Here is a 20,926-nt window from a genome sequence, read left to right on the forward strand (position 1 = left end):
CATAGGGGCTGCCCGAAGCCCAAGTGCTACCGGCTTCATGGTTTGCCGGGCAGCCTCCAGACTCTGCGCCCCCGGCTGGGCGCTTTCCCTCCCGGGCTCCAGCTGCGCTGGGGAAGCGCCGGCCGGGGCCGCAGGGTCTGGAGGTTGCCCGGCAAACCGGAAAGCCGGTAGTGCTCGGGCAGCTCTTTTCGCGTGGCTGGGAGGGAGGAGGGGGAGTTAGGGCAGGGACTTTGGGGAAAGGGCGGAGTTGGGGCGGGGCTGGGGGTGGGAAAGGGGCGGGACTGGGGGTGGGAAAGGGGCGGGGCTAGGGCCCATGGAGTGTCCTCTTTTTTTTTTTATTTTTTAAATATGGTAACCCTAATTTTACCTAGTTTCCTTATCCTTTTACTGAGCCAAAGAGCTTGTTACTGAACATAATCTGCCTCACAGAATAATTTCAGCTCCCACTGCCATCCAGAATGTGACTGACTGGCAGAGAAGGGGAAGCCAAAGAGGAGGTAGGTGTCTGTCATGGAAGGTGGTGTAAGTTTGTCTGAAGGGTCAGGTTTCCTGTTTGTGCCCACAGACACCCTAAAAACTCTTACTCTGGAATCTACTTCCACTGGGGGAATTTGCAGGAAGCAATTGATTCTTTCTCCCCCCCCCCTTTATTTTTCTGCCTGTTTTGGGTTCACCTCTTGTGGCTGCTGAGACCTTGACCCTCTCTCCAGGGCAGCTCCAAGATAGTTATCTCCTTGGGGGTGTCTTCATTTAGACCCTTAGAATAGTGATGTGATTGGGACTTGCTCTCCAATGAAGACACCTCTCAAGCAAGATGAAAAGGGAATATAGCCACACTTCACTTTTTATTTCTCTCACCTACCTCTGACTTTTACAAATCTGTATAATTTAACCAAATCATGTCTTTTATATGTTACATTCTGGGTAGCCAGGAGCCCATTATGTTAAAGTTGTTCTGCTTTTCTGTGGAAGCTGTCATCTGGGAACAGGATACATGGGAGTAGGCTTTATAGAAGGTTTAGCTTCTTGATTGATGGCTTTCTGCTGTCTTAATCTCTCCAAGCAGAAAGGGCAACCCAGATGTTAAAAGCTGTTAGATTGTCTTGTAGAAAATAAATGCATGGATAAGCAAAATTTTCACACTCTGCCTCCCTCCGCAATTCAGTCAATCAGTAAGAAAGAAGCAGTCTGGCTAATTATCCCCTTGCTGTTAATTTCTTGACTGCAGGCATACTAATTTTTTTTCTCAGACATAAAATCCTACCCCTTAAAGTGATGTTAATCAAAGGTTGTGTTGGTGCTTTTCTATACTTTGGAGAAAAGCCATGTTTAGCTGAATTACTTAAGCTTGGGGAAATTGTTTTTTCAACTAAGAAAGCAATCAAGTTATTTAAATTTTGCACTCGTTTACCAAAAAAAAAGCTTTGTTTTTAAAACAAACAAGTCTTGGTTTCAGACTTGGTGAATGTATAATCCTGAATGATTTTTTTTCCCTTATTAGATGAAATTGGGTTTATTTCAAAAGTAATGTACTTTACTCTTCTTACTGATAGAAGAACACAGCAGAGTGTTGAAGAGAGAGAAAAAAATGTCACCTACTAGTTTTATCTGTCTGAAGTATAATGGTGACGCATCCGTAGGTTCCTGTGGTATATAATCTGTGTTTATGGCAAGTTTGTGTTTTATTTTCATAGTATAATACAAGCCATGGGGAAGGTCTGTAAAGTTCTGTATATTTATTCTGGCATTATGGCATATGATTATTATGGCCACAGAATAGCCAGCTTGGCTTTTGATATCCTGACCACTATTTCACTATAATGTGGGTTTTTGAACCTGGGAGTCATAAGCAAGGGTTCACAACCATTTCCCTTTCTTCCTGGTTAATGGGAATGAGCTCCCGTAATTTTTTGTAACTTGGGGTCACAATACAGGTGAAAAATGGAAACCCATTCCACCTTGAATGTTTTATGGTCTTAGTTTGAACTCTTGTGTCCTTGTTTTGATGTGATTTTTTTTTTAATGTAAAGAATTTTTAAACACTTATGGATCCTGAATATATATCCAACTATGACTACTGGTATATGGAGCATCTCTCGGGGGTTCTGTACTTCTCTCTAGTTCTTTATATATTTTCAGAATATTCTGCCATTATTTAAAGGCTTTGAGATAAGATTTCACTGTTATGCAGATGACACCAAAATATATTTGTATTTTATGTCTGATTCTGGTATGCAGCTTTGCTTTGCTTTTTAAGTTGATCTACTGAAATTCAGTATTTGACAGCAACAGGTGGTCATTGTCTTTAATATAATTCAGATCATTCTGCTGTTAATTTGGTCCAAAGCACTAGTGTAAGGTACCTTGGGCCTGCTTTTCTAGAAAACTTTGATATTTTAGACTGACCTTTTACTCTATCCAACTACAATATTTTGTTTTGAGTTTTCAATAACAGAGCCTGGATAAAGCATTTGTTTTCTATAAATGGCATAAAAAATTGTTCATGCTTTAAATACAAATGCACTGACTGTTTTTATTTATAAAGTACTGTGTGTTGGCCTTCCTCTTGTTTCTGTACATATTTTCTCCAGTGTGCCCAGAATGCAGCTATTAGGTTTCTTGTGTGAGTCAAATTTGCTTCTCATATTACCCCTGTACCATAATCCCTATATTGTGTCCCTGCTCCACAGTGGGTTAGTTTTAAATTTCTAAGAAGTCCTGCATGTGTTAGCACAATTTTGTCTGAGTCTCTTGCTCCCTGCCTCAGTCAGGAGTGGTTGAAGTAGGTTCTTGAAGGGAGGAGAGAGAGCTCATAATTTTGGTGATTATCACTAGGTGGGGTTGGGTATTTTTGCATCAAATAGATAAAGTGTTTAAAAAAAAATAATTTGGTGTTTCCTGCTTTCACACGGTTGTTAATTCTACTGTACATCTTGGTTTCTCTTTTTCTCCAACTTTTTGAGGGTCTCTTTTTCGGTCTAAATTTTCCAAATTTCTTACGTCTAATATATATACAAAAAAATAGTGTCTGAATTAAAGATTTCTCTTCTTTGATCTCTCCTTTTCTTTGAGTCGAAGACTTATCTGATGTAGCCTCTGTATTTGTTATAATGAACTTGGTGTTTCATTGAAGAGGCCTATGAGGTACCAGTCCTCATCTCTCCTGTTTCCATAAGATTTGTGTGACTAGAGAAGGTCTATTGCAATCCCCTGAGCCAAAAATGAGGGTTCCCTCTAAATGGGTTGTGGAAGGTGGCCACTTGATGATTTTTGCACACTTTGAACAAATACTTCTGGCTAAATATTTAGTCTTTTGTAGTTGCTGCCCGGTTTAATAGGATTCCTTTCTGGCACTGTCGAAGCTACTTTCATGTAGAGCAGGGGTGGGCAAACTTTTTGGCCTGAGGGCCACATCTGGATATGGAAATTGTATGGCGGGCCATGAATGCTCATGAAATTGGGGTTGGGGTCTGGGAGGGGGTGAGGGCTCCAGCTGGGGTTGTTGGCTCTGGGGTGGGGCCAGAAATGAGGAGTTCAGGTTGTGGGAGGGGGCTCCGGGCTGGGGAAGGCGGTTGAGATGCGAGAGTGGGTAAGGGCTCCGGCTGGAGGTGCAGGCTCTGGGGTGGGGCCAGGGATGAAGGGTTTGGGGTGCAGGAGGTGGCTGGGGATGAAGCAGAACGGTTCGGAGTATGGGAGGGGGCTCCAGGCTGTGAGGCAGGTTATTAGGGTGTGGGAGGGGATACAGGCTCTGGGCTGGGGGTACATGTTCCAGAGTGGAGTCAGAAATGAGGGGTTCAGGGTATGGAAGGGGATACGGGGTGGGGCGCAGGAGGAGGTCAGGTGGCGCTTACCTCAAGCAGCTCCCAGAGGCAGTGGCATGTCCCCCCCTTCCCTCGGGCTCTTACATGGAGGTGCGGTACTGGCCAATGGCTGCTGCAGAGCCGGTGCCTGCAGACATGTAGGAGCTGGAGGGGGGACGTGTCGCTGCTTCCAAGAGCCGCGGGGAGCCACAGAACACGCGGAATGGAGCAAGCCCCCAACCCTGCTCCCTGGTTGGAGTGCCAGAGTGCAAGTCCCTGACCCTGCTCCCCGGCGGGAGCTCGAGGGTCGGATTAAAAGGTCTGACGGGCTGAATGCAGCTCGCGGCCATAGTTTGCCCACCCCTGATTTAGAGAGTACCTGTTTTTCCTTCCTTTGCATCTTTCCTTTAATTGACAGGATCCAAGTAGTGATCCTATCAGTCTAGACAAGTGGATCACAGAATGTAAAGTTACAATGATATTCCACTGATCCAGTTATTCTAGAGTCTTAGCTTTTTATAAGAAAACGTACAGCAGGTGTCCTTGCAAGAGACCCCTGTTCAAAGGAGCTGCTGTAATTAAAGCCTGTAGCTCTTTGTTACTATGGAAACAGCACACCACAAATACGAAATGCAAGTTTCAGTAGTGTTGACTCTTCCATAATCTGCATTCACCAGATTTAGGTGATGCTTCATTTGTTACCCAGTAAAACTGCCTTCCTGCTGAAGTAGCTGAAAGTACTTTTTTTAGAGATGTGACTTATTTAAAAACCCTAAGACTGAATTCCTGAAGCATAAAAACAAAAGCATTGTCTGCAAGGTGTTCCTGAAATTTTGTGAGGTTGATGCACTGTCCAAATGCAGTTTACTATGAGCACAGTTTTAATTGTATAGTATAATTATTCTATGGGCATTGTTTTTATGGAACGTAGATACTTAGCGTAGGGGGAAAAGACAATGTAAATTGATAGTTTGAGCCCAGCATTGTTTGGTTCTAGTATAATTTTGACCAAATACAAAACTTACCATTGGGATGTAATTTTATTTGCTTGAATACAAAAGGCCTGCTTATTCTTGCGAACTTAATATTTTAATTTTCCTGCATACGACAGAACTGAACATCAGTCTGAAAATTTTCATGTTGGATGAAAAGACTCCACCGAAAGTGTTACTGTCACCTTAACAGAAATCTGCCAGGGCTTTGGTCAGCACTTCTGCCTCTCCAGCAATGTTATTGATTTTTGACTTGCCAGACTCCTTCCTGTGGCGGCATAGCATTTTAATAGTTTATAGCCTACAAAAAACTTGACAATAGTTAAGCTGCTGGTGTGCTGAGACCACAACCTATCATGCTGACCAATATTGTCCCATTGTTTCCTTGTACTGCATATCTGGATCCATTTGTTGTATATTTTTTTTATACTTACTCTTTTGGGACAGGAACTGTATTTTTCTTCTGTGATTATACTGCATCTAACACAATGGGGTCCTGGGCCATGACTGGGGTTCCTATGCTCCATACAAATAATAATTATTAATAATAAATACCCAAAGTTAGAATTGGGATAAACTTTTAGTATTTTCAGAGTAAAATCTTACAGGATTACTTTAAAATCTGTTTTCCTTCATATGAAGCCCCAGATATCTGAATCATTAATACAGATGTTATAAAGCCATCAGAGTATTGTTTCTAGTTCTGCTTCATTTACATGGGTATTTTTACTGTACATTTTTAATAATAAAAACAGAAGCTGTACCTGCTGAGTCAGGCTGACAGGCAATGTAGGCAGTGGGAATTGACATGGAGCACAACTCTTGTTCTATAGCGCCAGATATTTGAAATGAAAAATATGAAGAGATTAAATATGGAAGAGTTTCTGCCATCTCTAATTATCTAATCATACTATTGCCTACTTGAAACAGCTTTCAGAGTCACCAAATTAGATACTGTTTTTACTGCTAAGCATGATATTGGACTGAACATTGAACTGGGATCCAGGTGTGACAGATAATGCAATCCCATGCAGTATATGTATGGACCATATTGTGTTTAGTTTATAAATGGTTTATGCGTCACTGCGGGTCAGGTATTGAATGCAACTCTGGGGGGAGGATTACTGCAGCTTCTCTAAAAACCAGAAACAATGGCAGATGATTAAGATGAATCATTCAGGATTGTAAATATCTCCAGAGAGGTACCACACACTCAGGGGCTCACATATATTGGTTCAAACTGGGTTTTCCAGAGACCAACAAAGAGAAAGGGGTTTTGATATAAAAAGGCTGTGTTTAAACTCACTCAGGGACTTCTTTCTGATCCAGCAAATGGACAGGTCCTTCTGTCCAAGGGGGGCCCCAACCAGGAGTGCCGCCGCCGGCGGAAGGTCCCTCCCTGAAATGCCACCCCCCCCACAGAGGCGGTGGAAATACCGCCGCGGTTGCAGCCCCCCAAATCGCAGCACCCTAGGCGACCGCCTAGGTCGCCTAATAGGTTGTGCCGGCCCTGGCCCCAACCCTTTCAGAAGGATTGGGAAGCCTTTGGTCTACTGTAGCCCTATAAGACTAATGGTGACTTCTGGTAAGCTTTTAGTGTACTTTGATTTTTTTTTTTAAATGTTTTCTCTATAATGCTTTTACCATAGGAATAAAGTTCCTTTCCTAGAAAGAACTGTGTGGCAACTTGTAACTGCTGGCAGTACACTGTTCACAGCCCTTGGAGAGAAAGCAAAGCACAGGCACTGGTGTAACACCAACGGACCCCAGTCGGCGGCGGCCGAGATCGAACCTCGGATCTCTGGAGCTAAATGCATGAGCCTCTACTGCATAAGATAAAAGCCATGTGGCTGTTAGCTAAGGCTGTAGAGCAGACTCATTAATCTCTCTCTAATTGGTCTCAGTGCCACTAGATGGGACAGAGCACCACATGCAGGAGGTGTGTGGGTTACACTGGTGTTCAGGCAGACCGACTTGCTGGTGATATCACAGTGTAAGGCAGGGATCTGTGCAGCCTGTAAAGCCCCCAGTCAAAAGGGAGTGGGACAAGAGTGCCTGCGCGGAGACAGGTGATGACTGGAGTCCTGACTGGGCACTCCTGGAGTGGACCCACAGAGTAGGGGGATACAGGTGTGGTTACCCTGAAACTATGACACCAGGAATTTATCATTTTTAATCTTGGCTCTGCTGTAGTTTGGGGTGATTTAACCTATCCCTGTTTCCTCATCTACACAATACAGGGGTGGTGCTTACCTGTGCCCTTTGGGTGGTATGAAAGTTAGTTTATATTTGTATGAAGGTTCGAAAAATGTAAAATCCTATGTAATTTTGGAGAATAAGTATAATACTACTTAACAGCTACCTCGTACTCAGCATGGTGATGGGTGCAGTACAAGAATCAGAACAGAAGAGAATTCAGAAATCTTTAAAGTACATTTTGACTCTTATAACATATATTGTCCTTAGTCAACATATCCTGTGACCCAACATGTTGATGAATGAGGCATTGTGATTTGTACATGTAGTTATTATTTCATCTAGCTATCTCTTGGGCTGTGTTAGAGCAGCAATGCATCACCCTGCTGGAACAGATTTCCTCTATCTGGCTGCAGTAGGATGCCCTATATTTAGGCACTGCTGGGTTGAGTAAAGCCTCCGTAGTAACTCCTACACCTTCCCTACCCAGACCTGCTGGGGAAAGAGGGTGTGGCTTGGGCATCTCTGTGCCTCAGCAAGTAGAGTAGCACCTTAGGGCTATTGGCAGCCAGCCCAATTTAGAGAAGCCCTGAGGCTGTAGGAACAGGCCAGCATAGAACAGCCCTGGAACAAGGGGGAATAGAGCTGGTTATTTTTTCAGTATCAGTTTGGTTTCATAGCTTTCAGTTGGATATTGTTTGATTGGTTTTATATACATTATATTTAATGAGCAAACGTACATTCCAAAATAAATTGTTATATCAGTTAGTTGTAGAGCAATGAAAGCTGGATCGTCTGTCTTGGAGAGAAGCTGATGCCATGCAGGGAGGCCACTGAGTATAGCAAAGGAGCAACAGTGGCAGTCATTGAGAGGCTACTCATTTGGTCTTTCCTTTTGTTGAAAGAAAAGGTGCAGAGTAGCGCATGTAACTGGAAACTCTGGGATGAGAACATTTTAAGAGGAACTGAGAATGTAAAACAGTTAATTTTTAAAAATATATTTGTATTTTGGAACCAGAGAAAAATCTATTGTACAGATTAAAAAATGATAATTAAGAACTAATCCTCCAATAATTTCTTGATGTGAGATTTTTGAACCTGGCTAGTTTACATTTTTCCAGGCATTCATTTAGAAATACATAGTCATCTTTAAACTGTGAAGTAATAGTCTGTTCTTTGTCATGCATGAAGGGGACAGTACACTAATGTGGGGGAGGGAGCAGCTATTGCTGTGAGCCTTGTTCACTTCATGTTTTATAGTATTGCTCCAGGAAAAAAGGTGAAAATCATGGCATTTGAATCTATGTCCCCCGCCCCCAACCCAAACAGACAACATTTTAAGCCAATGCAGGAATTTGAGAAGATTCACTGAGAACTGTAGTTATATCAGTAAATCAGAACCAAAAGACTCATAAGTAAGACCGATTTTAGACAAAAAAGAGCTTTCTAAATATTTTTTGTACAGTTGGATATCCAGTCACAGGCTGTTGCCAAAGGGACAAGGGCGTCACCTGTGCTATTCTGCTGTCTCACAAAAATTCCAGGAGACTTATTTTCTGGTGAATTATATGTGTTGAAAGACAAAGTTGGAAAACTTTTGCTCCCTCCCCCTCCCCCCCCATATCTTTTTTTCACTTGTTTGCAATTTTCTTTAGTTGATACTATAATTCTAGGAGACATCTCAGCAGTTGTACATAGTCATGCTGAATATAGGATATTGAATATTGGTTTTCACTAGCCATGGAGGGAATGGATCCTTTCAACACTGGGAAATGGCTCTCTCTTGGAGCCTCCATTTGCAAAGGAACATAATATTTAAGAAAGCAAGAAGGGTCTGCTACCTCTTCTGACTCAGCCTCCATGAGATCAGAGATAATATATTGTTATTTATTAAATTGCTCCTATCTGCAGAACTCTGCAGCAGAAACTGAAACCAGTTGAAGGCAGTGCCTCTTAGTGAGGTAGCCTCCGTAACCAGAACAGTCCCTCTATTGGGTACTTCAGAGAAAATAGGGTGAATGAGAAAAAAGATCTTTTAGTCTCCACCACAGATCACAAATCCCTGAGGTTGTAATGGATTCAATACCAATATCTTGCTATCAGTACTCCAGTCTCATTCACTCTTGTGCCATCTGTCAGCCATGCTGTCCATCAATAACCCATGGTGACCCAAGAGGAGGATGCATAGGGAAAAGATATGCACAAGAACAGTTTTAGACAACAAGTAGTTGTAACGTATTACAAGCCTGTCAACTCACTGATCCAATGTCTGGATACTGTTCTCTGCTCAAAAGTTCTGGAACCCAACAGAATCCATGAGTCCCCAGGGGTGGAACATCAAAGCGGGTCCATCACCCTGTTAGAAAGGTGGAACAAGACCCAGACCTCAGCATGGAAGAGGTGATCAGATTGTGGCAAGGCATACTTAACATCTGTGCTGCAGATCAGATCCATGTGTGTGCCATGGCTATCACCAGAGCTGTGAGATCTCATGCCATTGTACTGGAGTTATCCATGAGTCGTGGGACTTCAGCATCATAAGAACACCATTATATTATTCCTAAATATACTAAAAGTACTGTGATCTGTATGTCATTCTTCAGAGTCCCACTGGAATATCATTACCAGAAGCACCCCCTGGTGCTCAGGTGTGTCTACATAAGTGTAACTTGAATAAATAATGTTTATCTATGACCTGACCTTACACTTTTTGTAAAACAAAGGTTTTTGTGATAGTTCTGGATAGCACAGTGGAAACCCTACATACACTTGTACACTTAAGAGCTTTCTTGCTTTACTTTTTTATTCACTTCTATGTGCTGATGCGTTTTTTTTTTTTAAAGGCTCCTCTTATATTAAGAATTCTTTTTATATAAGAACAGCCATACTGGGTCAGACCAAAGGTCCATCTAGCTCAGTATCCTGTCTTTCGACAGTGGCCAATGCCAGGTGCTTCAGGGGGAATGAATAGAACAGGTAATCATCAAGTGATCCATCCCCTGTCACTCATTCCGAGCTTCTGGCAAACAGAGGCTAGGGACACCTTCCCTGCTAATAGTCATTGATGAACCTATCCTCCATGAACTTATCTAGTTCTTTTTTTAACCCTGTTATAGTCTTGGCCTTCACAACATCCTCTGGCAATGAGTTTCATAGGTTGACTGTGTGTTGCATGAAGAAATACATCCTTTTGTTTGTTTGAAACCTGCTGTCTATTAATTTCATTTGGTGACCCCTAGTTCTTGTGTTATGAGAAGGAGTCAATAAGACCTCCTTATTTACTTTCTTCACACCAATCATGATTTTATAGACCTCTATCATATCCCCCCCTTAGTCATCTCTTTTTTCCAAGCTGAGAAGTCCCAGTCTTATTAATCTCTCCTCATATGGAAGCTGTTCCATACCCCTAATCCTTTTTGTTGCCTTTTTCTGTACCTTTTTTTTAATTCCAATATATCTTTTTTGAGATGGGGCATCCAGATCTGCATGCAGTATTCAAGATATGGGCGTACCATGGATTGATATAGAGGCAATATGATATTTTCTGTCATCTTATCTATCCCTTTCCTAATGATTCCCAACATTGTTAGCTTTTGTGACTGCCGCTGCACATTGAGTGGATGTTTTCAGAGAACTAGCCACAATGACTCCAAGATATCTTTCCTGAGAGGTAACAGCATTACTTTGCATTTATCAACATTGAATTTCATCTGCCATTTTGTTGCCCAGTCACCCAGTTTTTATCATCCTCTCTCCCAAAGGCTGATGATGTCATCTTTTGCCTTATCAAGTATCTCACTGGTATATTCATCATGTGATGCTGGACTGAGTTCTGTAAAGGAGTGCAGTACAAGTCACTTACGTTTTTAATAAGCTCCAGTGAGATACTTGACCTGTCTTTTTTTTTAACACAGAAATCATGACGTCTGGTGTCAAGACATTGATTATGGAGCCAACGTTGTTGAAGTAACCAGATTGGTCCAGTGACATTTCCTCAGCTGTGTTGACTGAGATTTTTCCTGCTTATTATATGCTTGGGTGTTTAAAGAATAGGAATGGTGTTGATTGTAATTAATAGTTGGAGTCAGAAAATATGTGCTTATAAATGGCTTCACTACTCATCCTCCACTGCCGCTGTTGTGCTGCTACTATCTGTTAATGTTCCATAGAAATCTCTGGAATGTTAGAACATGCAGTACCTGATGCATTCTGTTTGGATGTTCCTGGAACACTAAGCAGTCAGATAATATAATTTTGTAAATTCCCAAATTATTCTTTGGAAAGTGACCCTACGTTTTCTAGAACGTTTATGTTTTGACTGATTTTGTGTGTAGAGAGCAGTCCTTAGGAAAGTCTCACATCTTCTATATTATTTTATTGACCAGTGTTGACATAAAGTTACGGGAATTACATTCTGTATAGAGAAGGGCCCTAGACACAAGATTTCTTGTCAAATTTTTGTCAGATTTCTTACGTAATATATTTAAGGCTGGTTTCCATGTCATCTAATTTTGCGTTCACTGTCACTAGTAACAAAGAACTGTTATCCTATTCCCTCATGAAATCCTTTGCAGAAGGTACATATTATCTACTACAAGATAGGGCAATGAGGAGCATCAGTTTCCACAGCAGTATAGAATCCTGAATTACAAATTACTATTTAATCCTTTTTGCATCAAAGAATATCGTAATCCATGCAAAATGTGCCCAAAGTCTTCTGTTTGGCTGTGTGAGGTTAGAATGTGCAGTCTAGCAAAAAGAAAAAAAAAGTTTTTGCAATGCAGGAAAATTTCGAAGGACTAACAGCTGTGTAGAGGAATAAAAAGCCTAAAATACCTTAGATTTGTTATCTAAACAAAAACATTTGTAGTCACAAAGCTAATTGGAGGCAGAAATAGTTAGTAATTTTTTTGTAAAGGGAGAGAAAATTGGAATAAGAATTGGTGAGGAGCCCAATCAGTGTTGTATGAACTTTAGGTCTATTGTAGAACTGAAACTTCTGTGATAGGGTGACTTGGCTGTGTTGTTTCCTAACCATGTACATCTCGTTAATTATTAATAAAGTTAACATGCTTAAGGTTTGGAAAATAAATCTTCTTATAAGCAAGGACTAAATATTGGCTTTGACTGACATTTAAGTATCCTAGCTAGGTGTAAATTCTTTCTGTGTGAGTGTGCTGTATGTTTAACTTCATTAGATGTAAAAGCAAACATACTGATTGTGTGGTGTCAATAGTTATGCACAATTTATAATCCGTTTACACCATGCCTCTTTCCTGGCCTTTCATTACATTTTGAATCAAATGTATAATATTGGGTAGAATGAGATAACCTCGGTGTGCAGTAATCCACTAATTAAAAACGTATAGGTACAATGTGGCACGTGGACAATGTTTTGTTAATGGGATGCCACAGACTGAGCAGCTATTGAGGTTGCTGAAGAAACACATTTCTTCGTGTATTAGAGTACACAGTTGATTAATTGGCATCATAACCTCAGCTCACAATGGAATATATTTTTCTTAGTCGGTAAAACTAATTGTTTTGTTTTAATCTAAAATAGTATAACATGTCCTTGCTGTTAACCCACAATCCTCTTGGAGGCAGAAGCTATACAATAATTGGAATTGTATTACATTACAGCTGTTACATAGCAATAAAATGTTTATATTGTAATACAAAATTAATGTTATGGATTTGTTTCATTTTAACCCTTTAATGATGGATTTCTGGAAAGAAAAATAAAATGTATATCCGTTAAGCTAATTAGGGCGTTTTCAATATGTATTTTGATAAACTGGAGCAATTTAAACTGTTCTAATCAGCGTTTTCATATTGCTCATTTGTAACACAGCGTGAATAACTTTAATTTTCTTGTATGTTGCAGAAAAATGACCTTTCATTAAAGAGCATAAGAATAAGTCACCTTACTGTAAAAAATCAAGACTACAAAACTAGTCTAACTGATGAAGAAACAAAACCTACACCATATGTTGTACAATGGGTACTACAAATGATGAGATGGTTTCAGTAGAGCAGACTTCCTCCTTGAACCCTCTATGTTTTGAATGTGGCCAGCAACATTGGACAAGGGAGAATCATTTGTACAACTATCAGAATGAAGTGGATGATGACTTGGTCTGCCATATTTGCCTTCAGCCTTTGTTGCAGCCATTAGACACCCCTTGTGGACACACGTTCTGCTACAAGTGCCTAAGGAACTTTTTGCAGGAGAAGGATTTCTGTCCATTGGATCGAAAAAAGCTTCATTTTAAACTCTGCAAAAAATCCAGTATTCTCGTACATAAACTGTTAGACAAATTGTTTGTTTTGTGTCCCTTTTCTTCAGTATGTCAGGAGGTAATGCAACGATGTGAGCTGGAAGCACATCTCAAAAACAGGTGAGCAATGGAGGGGCTTGTCTAGTACAGTTTTTTGTGTTGTTAGGATAGTTTTAGTAGCAGTCTAAATTGTGTGGATTTTATACAGTCAAATTTTGTCAAATATTCAGTATAGAAGATGTTTATTGACAAATCTATTCCTGGAACAGGGCAGTCGCTCATTATTTAACTGTGGGGTTTTTTGTTTGTTTTGTTTTGTGTTTTTTGTTCGTTTGTTTTTTTGAGGGGTAGCAGATGCACTTATAAAAGGTTTGATTTTTTTCTGCATGTTTCATCCTGTGAGTTTTGGAGCATCGTCAACTCCCAGTGAATGGGAATAAGACACTTAACACTTTGCAGGATGAGCAGACAGGGTGAATTGTTCTATATAACCTGGGAGGCGTAAATTCTGGAGTATCTTCCTTGTTTTTGCTCTGTGGTCTGTCTCTAGACCTGAAAAGATCTGAGCTGCAGTGCACTGTGCTATAATGTGGTTATAGGGTGAGGAGTAAAAATGGCTGCTATAGAGCAACTGAAAGGGATTATTTCTGAGGGTTTGGTGACCCATTAAAGGATGGAGATGAAAACCTTAAAACTTCACCAGACTGCCTGAATATATACTGTACTTGCTACCCTGGTGAAGTGATGGTCTCTGAGATTTCTTTGTAAGATATTACTCGAAGGTTTAGGGCCTTCTGCTACACAAATTAAAATAGATCTGGTAATTTTATAGTTCTTTCCCCCTCTTACTCCCCAGTATCTTGAAATATTGAAAGGAGAGCAAGATAAAGGGGAAAAAAAAATACAAGCAACCAAATTAGAGAGGATGAAGTTATGTAACTTGACCCCCCAATGTCTGCTATATGAACAATTAAGGAAAGTACTATCTAGTAGTACTGTTGTGTTGTGTTGTCTAGGTGGTATTTCACTCTTAAATGTAAACTGTCATTTTCTGTAATAAGAATATTAACGTTCTTTGTTTCATTGGGTGGCATTTCATTGTTTTTGTTTACTGAAAATATCCTGAAATATTGTTTAGAAAATATTTAGAGGGTTTTATTATTACTCTTATTTCATGAACTGAAATGGGGCCAAGCAGAGTCGAATTTGAGTCATGGACAAAAATGTGGGCATCCCATCACATTTGGTGTGAGGAACTGAAGTATGAAAGTGATAATGATTTAGTGTGGAAAGCTTTGTGAATATGTAGCCCCTAATAAGTGTCACATTTTAAAGGGTTTGGGGGGTCTTAAAACTAAAAAAGGAGAGGAATATGGTCAAGCATTAAATGAAGAGAGGGAGGTGATTGATAAAAGAGAAATACGGAATGCATCTGATGCCAGGATTTTTTTTCCACCCATAGATGTTATTTCATTCAAGCCTCTTTTACACATGCATTGTGTTTTACATTTTAAACAATGTATTACATACACTATTGAAAGTGGAGGTTTCCATAAAGTTCTATCTCTGCCTTTCTCTGGAAAAAGATCCAACCCTCTCTGATTTGGCTAACTGTATAACCCTAATATATTAAATCCATTATTTTTAAAAAAAAAAAAACAGAGAAAGTAACAAGATTCATCCCAAACATTAAGTTCAAATGATATTTCACTATTGTTGTCCTCAACCTTCCTAGCCCTCTTACATTGTTTGTCATTTTTTTCTCAATTGAGTCAAATTTAGATTGTAAGCTCCTCATGGCAGGGACCTGTCACGTTGGTGTAAAGCACCATGCATACACACTTCAGCACTACATAAAATCATTGTGTGTCTAATGCACAAGTCATATAATGAGGTCTAATTTAAACTGAATCATTATTTATTCCTATCAATCAGTCTGTAACAGCATTTCAGTTGCTGTGCACCATGCATATGGAATTGCCTTTCTGATGATGTGTGCTACCGATAACCTTCCTTCACACATTTTTTATACCTGATAAAGTTGTTTTTCAATATAGCTTATTTGTAAACATTGGAATACCTTTATGTAAAGTACCTCTACTGGCATAAAAGGTGCAATAAATGCGTAGCTTGAATTTGATTTGATATGGATTGGTGAATCCAATAAAATCCTACTACTGATTATTAAATGTTAGATAAATGTACAATTCAGTACTGTTGTAATCTTTGTCATAGATATTACAAACCAGCTTCAGTGAGCACTCGGGTGAACATGCCTGCTTTTCTAAGAAATGAAATATACTTGGTTAGCCTCACTGTTAAAAACATTCAAACTCAGAATTAAAATTTCCAGTGAAATAGTTAGTAATTGGCTTTATTTAAGCAGAAAGGCTGCAAGAAATTTCATAATATCCACCAGTCAACTCCAGAGTGTGTGGTAAATGCAAACCACTCTATCAAGGATATTAGAAGCATGAGGCACAAATTTGATGATATCATGGTCAATAATCACCCCAAGTTACCTCATTGCTTACTTAGAATCCCCTTGATTTATCAGTTTTTCAGGTTCATCAACTTTGCTTGGGAAACACAGCCCCTTAGTCAGCCCTTGTAAGGATCTCTTGTACTTTATTTCCTGACCATGTGGTATTTAAAAAATCTTGTTAATGTTTAATAACTAACAATGGTATTGGTACCTACTTTATCAAAGATCATTTACTTGACACAGGTCCAAGAAAACCTTACTGAACTTCTGCAATATTTGATTTAAATTCAACTTACTGAGTCTTCAGATCTAATCAAATTCCATTCTAGAAAGGTACAGCTTTGGTCCAGCACAATGCAGTTTTGGTTCACGCGCAGATTTAGGCCCTGTCTTAGGGGGTTTTTTTATTATTATTTTTATTTAAGCTGAGTCACAACCTGCCATCCAGTATTAAAAAGTGTAGCCACTTCAGAAGGTACCACAACACTCCTCCATATCCCCCATTACTGAACATTTAGAGCTTCCTTTAAAAGGAATTTTTTGTGGAAAGTTAAATTTAAACCTTTTATAAAAGCCTCTTTTTCCAGAGAAGAACCTTTTGAGTTGCTCAGTGGCTGGAAACCAGCATATTTAATGTGCAGATTCATACATGACCACAGCAAGATTTACAGAAAAAAGTCATTGCAATAAATGCAAAACCTACTATTCAAAAGTAAGGAAAATCCAAAGGATTTGGAGTTTGAAAGTTCCTTGCTTAACACCTATTCTCACCTAGGTTACAAGCTGTGTTCCCATCAACAAGATGTCCTGGTGAAAGCCTAGCTCATTGCCACACTCAGTTGCTGGGAAGGAGAAAAGTGCTGGGATTCCTACCAGGATGCTGTCCCTGGTCCTTGTTTTGGGGGCTCACCTTTCATATCTGCCTCTAGCTACTAAGTGTCTGATGCATTTGAAGTTTTTCTAGCCGTTGAAAACTTCTCCAATTGCTGGAAGGGTGAAGGAGCTTTCTGTGTCTTTTCCCACTCTTGACCCTCCTGGCTACTGAGAGAAGGGGTCCTTATCGCTGCTCTTACCCCTCCTCCAGCTTCTGAGCTTGCACAAGAAAGGGTGAAGGGAAGAGAGATCTCCACAATGTAAACCCTCCTCCCGAAGGTTTTCTGGGTCCTCCCCCCTGCACTCCCATAGCAAATAGATACTGACGATGGATGGGTTTGCTGCTGACCTGCTGCTCCTAGTCCTGGTAGGTCATGATACGTTACCTCTTACACACATGGCACCCTGATCTAAGGAAAATCTATTTTAGATCATTTTGGAGATTTTTATAAACGCTAATACCACCTCTTCTATTATTCATAAGTAAGATGGCCTGATTTTACAGATAGTATAATATGAAAAATAATGCCAGTCAAATGCATTTTACATTCGAAGTTCTGATCATGTAGCTTGTTGTGTGAAGATAGATCCCTGTGCCCTCACGGAGACCCACTGACTTCAGCAGGGCTCTGCCTGAGCACTGCGGGCTACCCATATACAACAGATTTCAAGATTGGGGTCCAAAAATAGCTTTTCTCCAAAATATTTGGAATAAACAAAATAGGTCAAGGTGTGTGGTGTGGTCTGGAATTTGTATTGGCCACTTGTCTGGAATGGCCTGCATAACTTGTGCGTGGCTTCAATATTTGAATAATGGACACATACTGTGCATGATAAATCCCTTTAGCTAGATAATAAGATTCCAGGAATGTCACTCTGAAGCCTAAAGTGTCTGTGCTAGTGTGAAATGATGGAAGTAGCTACAAGTACAGTTAAGAACTCTTTTGTTCAGAGTATCACCAGGTAGAATCATCACTAGGATTCATGGTCTATTGCTTTCCAATGTTTACGTTTTCAGCAATTTGACTTTACTAATTACACTATGAAGTGTGCAGCTGCAGTATCATCATGACATGTATCTATGCCATGCCTAGAGTCCTAGACCATTGTGAGATCAGGTAACTCAACCAATCACCGCTTTCTACTCTATAGCTAATTTGCTTGCCACATTTGCATTGGTTGTATGAGGGAGACTGCACAGATGGGGGATTATTTGGCCCAGGTGCTATACCCGACTGCCACCTGCACAAATCCACACAATTCTGCTAGCACAACACATGAGTCTCACAATCAAATCATGAGAGTTGGCAACACTCCATCTTACGGATGAGACATAAGACCCAGGTCCAGACCTGATCACCAATGTACATGAAAAGCATTATGTAAATGTAAGATCATTATATAAATGAAAGATCACCATAACATTGTTGTCGCTGCATATAAACAACACATAGGAAACTCACAAACAAAAAACCACTAAAGTAGATTGGGAACAGCTTAACTAGGGGCTCATTAAAGCAGTTATAAAGAGGAGGTTGTGGAATGCTGAGGGAAGGACCAAGTGGGGGGTGGGGGGAAGGAAAAATGTGCACTTCCAACCCAACCGTAGGTCAGGAAGCAAGAGGAGCTGGGAAAATAAAAGGCTTTTTACTAATTAAAAGGAAACTTTGTAAATTAAGGACTGAAATTATCTGTTGCTTGCTGTCTTTTTAACTATGCTGAAGAAAGCCCTGGTTCTGGCTCCCTGTATACTAGCCTGGGGTAGAGAAATGCTCTGTTCAGAAAACGTATGCATGCACAAGTGACAGCAGGATGTAGGATTTTTTTTCTTCCCTTCCCACCCCCACTTTATTCGTTGTTTTTTGGCTACAGCCTTGGCCATGCTCATATAGAACTGACTCAGAAGCAGGCTTTAAATTGTTAAGCAATACAAATTGATATACTACCTATTCCAGGCATGGATTGGTGTGATGGGAGGGGAAGTGTGGAGGGAAGTTGGATAGGGGGCATACAAGGGGGCAGGGCTTGGACTCAGAGTAAGGAAATGGGTAGCATGGAACTGTGATACCTATTCTTGGAAATGAGGAAGGGGACATTCTATGGACAGCAAATGAAAGGATGCCTGGAAGGGGAGCAAGAGACTGGTACGACATAGACTGGAAGGCGTGCTGGTGACTGGGGAACATGGAAGGAGTGGGTACTGGGAACTTGGAGAGCCTTGGAAGTGGGTTGCAGGAAATTTGAGACTGGAATGTTCAAGCTTTTTGTTCTATGTAATATGGCCACTTTTCATATATATTTGAAAGTAACATGACAGTCTATCTCTAGGTGTCCTGGAGCTTCCCATCGAAGGGTTGTACTGGAGAAAAGGAAGTCTAGCAAGCTGCAGACAGAAGCTGAGAATGAAAATGGGCCTAATCTGATAGATCACCCAGGCACTTTATCTCCAGATACAGACCATGCTGGGACGGGGCCAGTGCCAGTGGATCAGAACTTTACCCCAACCACTCTTCCTTCATGGACAGATGAGCCTGGCCTTGACAACCCTGCCTTTGAAGAGAGCACAATAGCAGACAGTATGTCATGTTTGTCTTTTAATTCTCTGTATGATCTGTCTAAATCACACCTAGAAACTTAGTGACATAATTGTAAGTTTATCTCCTGCAAACAAATAACAAACCCTACATCTCCAGCTGCTGTGCTTGTCCTATAGTGATTCTTAGTGGAAAGTTAAACTCCCCAAAGAGTTCTCTACTTGAAAATGTAGCACTTGGATGAAAACACAATTAGATGGGAAAGATCTATCTGTTTTTACTGCAGTAGTATCATACTGCTATAACACAAGGCTATCTGGTACTGTAGAGCATGTTAATGTCTCTGTTCTGGTCTGATAGCTACATTGAGGCAATGTTTTCTATGGAATTGCTGAATCTGGTTTCTAAGATGAGATTTTTTTCCCCTGGATCAACAGGCTTCCCACCTATGGAATACTGTCCTGTTCGAACGAAAAGGCAACTGAGTAACTCCTGCATCCATCTGCATCGAACTAACAGTAACACCTCTAGCATCTGCGATATTAGAGAGGAAACACTGAGCCTTACCACAGAGGAAGGTGGTCTTTCCCCTTCCTTTTCCTGTTTGTAGCCTGTGTACTCACCATTCATTAGCATCCTCCTCTTCCATTGTAGCTGTCTGTGTTTGTGTTTGGAGGTGTGCTTCCTTCTTGCCTTGACCTTGTAAATCAGTGACAGCTGTTGCTGTCCTGTGGAACTGGTTAAGGAAGGGCTAATTGATAAAGAAAATATATGAAAAGGAAGATATTTATTTTTAAAGGTTAGGTCCCAAAGGGTTCTGAATATCCTCTTTTTTAAAGTAATACCTAACTTTTCTCTTAGTGCATGGATACTGATCACTTATGCTAGGTCTTTATCTTTTTAGATAAACCAAGGTGTTTCAGCAAACAGTGGAGCCAATCCAATTTGTTTTATTTGTATTATACCATTGTCGTCTGGTGTGCTTATATTGTCCTTCAATAATTTGCAGTGTTGAAAATGTACTGGGGTATAAAACATATTAACCTTTCTTTATTTGTTTCTTTAAACTTGTCAGCAACCCACCAGCCACCTACCTTGCCCGAAGGAGAAATCACTACAATTGAAATTCACCGGTCCAATCCTTATATTGAGTTAGGAATTAGCATAGTGGGTGGCAATGAAACTCCTTTGATCAACATTGTTATTCAAGAGGTTTATCGGGATGGGATCATTGCCAGAGATGGAAGACTCCTTGCTGGAGACCAAATACTTCAAGTATGGAATCTAATTAAATTGTCTATCTACTTGCATGCATTCAATCATTGCTGTACAGTATGTTATGAGATGGTGGTAGTTCTCCTGCCAATCTGTGTTGTGTAAATGTTAGCTTTGCAATATTAGTTTAAAAACAAATTATTATTCAGACTGAGCAGAGTCTGTTATTCCAGTACTGATACCAATGATTTACATAGTTCATGGGGCTCGGCTTCCTATAATTATTTCTGTTCAATAGCTTTTAAAATGGATAAGAAAAGCTGAGTGTATTATTTTCTATTTTTAATGGTCTGAGGCTCTCCTCCTCTCCTTTTGAGGTATAGGCACCCCCTCCGAAGAAAGCAAAGGTTATTTTTGGTTAGGAAGTTAATTTAATTTGCCTTTTGCAATTGCATTTGTGAGTTACAGGATTGATTTTTTTGCCTTGTTTATTATGCTAACTCGTCGGTCATGTTCCCTTCCAGTTACAGCTTCCCTGCCATTCCTTATT

At 40.3% G+C, this 20,926-nt stretch overlaps 1 protein-coding gene across 4 annotated transcripts in view; it reads left to right on the plus strand.

Annotated features, from left to right (window-relative positions):
• Positions 1-20,926, plus strand: part of LNX2 (ligand of numb-protein X 2) — an 80,201-nt gene that overhangs the window by 37,138 nt on the left and 22,137 nt on the right. For 3 of the 4 annotated variants that reach the window (XM_034758700.1, XM_034758701.1, XM_034758703.1), the window contains 4 exons: positions 12,876-13,389; positions 18,956-19,203; positions 19,599-19,739; positions 20,237-20,436. In XM_034758700.1, the coding sequence (XP_034614591.1) occupies positions 12,989-13,389; positions 18,956-19,203; positions 19,599-19,739; positions 20,237-20,436 (990 nt within the window). In that variant the 5' untranslated portion in view covers positions 12,876-12,988. The remainder of the gene's footprint in view (positions 1-12,875; positions 13,390-18,955; positions 19,204-19,598; positions 19,740-20,236; positions 20,437-20,926) is intronic. The other variant, XM_034758702.1, reaches the window with a different exon arrangement.

The sequence above is a fragment of the Trachemys scripta genome, chromosome 1, assembly GCF_013100865.1.
Source record: "Trachemys scripta elegans isolate TJP31775 chromosome 1, CAS_Tse_1.0, whole genome shotgun sequence".
NCBI lineage: Eukaryota > Metazoa > Chordata > Testudines > Emydidae > Trachemys > Trachemys scripta.